At 38.7% G+C, this 1,578-nt stretch overlaps 1 protein-coding gene across 1 annotated transcript; it reads left to right on the top strand.

Moving 5' to 3' along the window:
• Window positions 1-603: 603 nt before the first annotated feature.
• Window positions 604-1,578, top strand: LOC116174116 (chymotrypsin-1-like). Its single transcript, XM_031491930.1, has 3 exons — window positions 604-692; window positions 741-900; window positions 965-1,578. Exons 1-3 carry the CDS (start codon window positions 650-652, stop codon window positions 1,512-1,514), a joined length of 753 nt encoding a protein of 250 aa, XP_031347790.1. The 5' UTR covers window positions 604-649; the 3' UTR covers window positions 1,515-1,578.

Below are 1,578 nucleotides of genomic sequence, written 5' to 3'. Positions count from 1 at the left end.
TACAACCCCCGGAATCGAGGATTGCTATAGTCGTAGGTGTTAATTTTCTAGAAAATTATGTAAGTTTAAAACAAGAAGGGAATTTATTGTTAGAGGGCTGTTTCAGGGTTGGTTATAGATTATTTAAACATAATCAATCAAAAAATTCAAAAATATTTGGTGTACAACAAAAATTAGAACCCCCGCAATCGAGGGTTGCTATAGTCGTAGGTGTTAATTTTCTAGAAAATTACGTAAGTTTCAAACGAGAAGGAAATTTATTGTTAGAGGGCAGTTTCAGGGTTTCTTATAGATTACTTAAACATGATCAATCAAAAAATTCAAAATATTTGGTGTACAACAAAAATTACAACCCAAATCGAGGATTGCTACACAGGTAGGTGTATTTTAAAACGAGAAAGAAATTTATTGTTGGAGGAGAGTGTTAATAAGAAGACAAAATAATGATTTGCGAAGGAATAAAACTTTCAGTACCGAAATGTAACTGCGTAAAAAAAAGTAGAAATCTTATCCACGATTTTTGCATCATATCAAGACTACTTGAGATAGTGTGTAACTGGTATTATGCGCATCGGGTACTTACACTAGGTATAAATACGGTGGAATTGCTAATTTCGGCACTTTAGTATCTCATTGGATCGAAGCAGAAATGAAGGGGTTTTTACTGATATTTCTCTCAAGCACTGTTTTTGGTAAGTGGCACTGTCTAAAATACAATTGAAGCTAACCTAATCGTTCAGGTGCCACCATAAAAAAGGACTGGCGTATCGTTGGCGGCGAAACGGCAGCGGACGGTGCTTTTCCTTACCAAGTCTCTTTACGTTTCGATGGACAGCATAACTGTGGGGGATCAATTATTGATGCCACCACTATTCTTACTGCAGCTCACTGCCTATATGGGTAAGCAAATAAAAATTAGGAAATAAAATGTGCTTGAAAGACTATAGGTATTTTGTGTTTGCAGTTTTGAACAAATGCCTATGTCTATCACCGTAGGCTCCAACACCTTAGATCAAGGCGGCGATTCGTACGAAATCGCTGAGCGCCGACCTCATGACTTGTATGACCCGATGGGAGGATACAGGAACGATATTGGAATATTGAAGTTAAAGACTCCAATCGTGTTCAATGAAAAGGTTAAACCCGTAAAACTATCAGAAAACTATATAGGCACCTCTATCGGCTGTGTTTTGTCTGGGTGGGGAATGACGGAATTCCCCGGAGACGCAGCCAACGAGTTGCAGTATCTGGATTTGGTAACCTTTCCTCTTGACAAATGCATTGAGATGTGGAAAAATTCTGAGTTTGGCATACCAATTGACGAAAGACAAGTTTGCACTTTTACAATGGTTGGTCAAGGAGCATGCAAAGGTGATTCCGGCGGTCCATTAGTTGCTGGAGATGGAATTCAAATCGGTGTTGTATCACTGGGAGATCCATGCGCCAATGGCATGCCCGATGTCTTCACCAGGGTATCCTACTACAGAGATTGGATCGAGAAGAACAGACAATAATTTCTTCCCTGTCAATGTGTTATCAAATTACAAAGTAGTAAAGGACATAATTACTAACTCTTTT

Source organism: Photinus pyralis, unplaced genomic scaffold, assembly GCF_008802855.1.
Source record: "Photinus pyralis isolate 1611_PpyrPB1 unplaced genomic scaffold, Ppyr1.3 Ppyr1.4_LG6, whole genome shotgun sequence".
NCBI lineage: Eukaryota > Metazoa > Arthropoda > Insecta > Coleoptera > Lampyridae > Photinus > Photinus pyralis.
Note: the sequence above shows the minus strand (reverse complement) of the source record. Positions and strands in the feature narration are given on the sequence as shown.

Excerpts from the sequence above, each read along its gene's own strand:
- LOC116174116 (XM_031491930.1), top strand. The coding sequence starts at position 650 with ATGAAGGGGTTTTTACTGATATTTCTCTCAAGCACTGTTTTTG. Across the intron at positions 693-740 it reads TCTCTCAAGCACTGTTTTTG|GTGCCACCATAAAAAAGGAC; the intron begins GTAAGTGGCACT and ends CTAATCGTTCAG. Across the intron at positions 901-964 it reads GCAGCTCACTGCCTATATGG|TTTTGAACAAATGCCTATGT; the intron begins GTAAGCAAATAA and ends TTGTGTTTGCAG.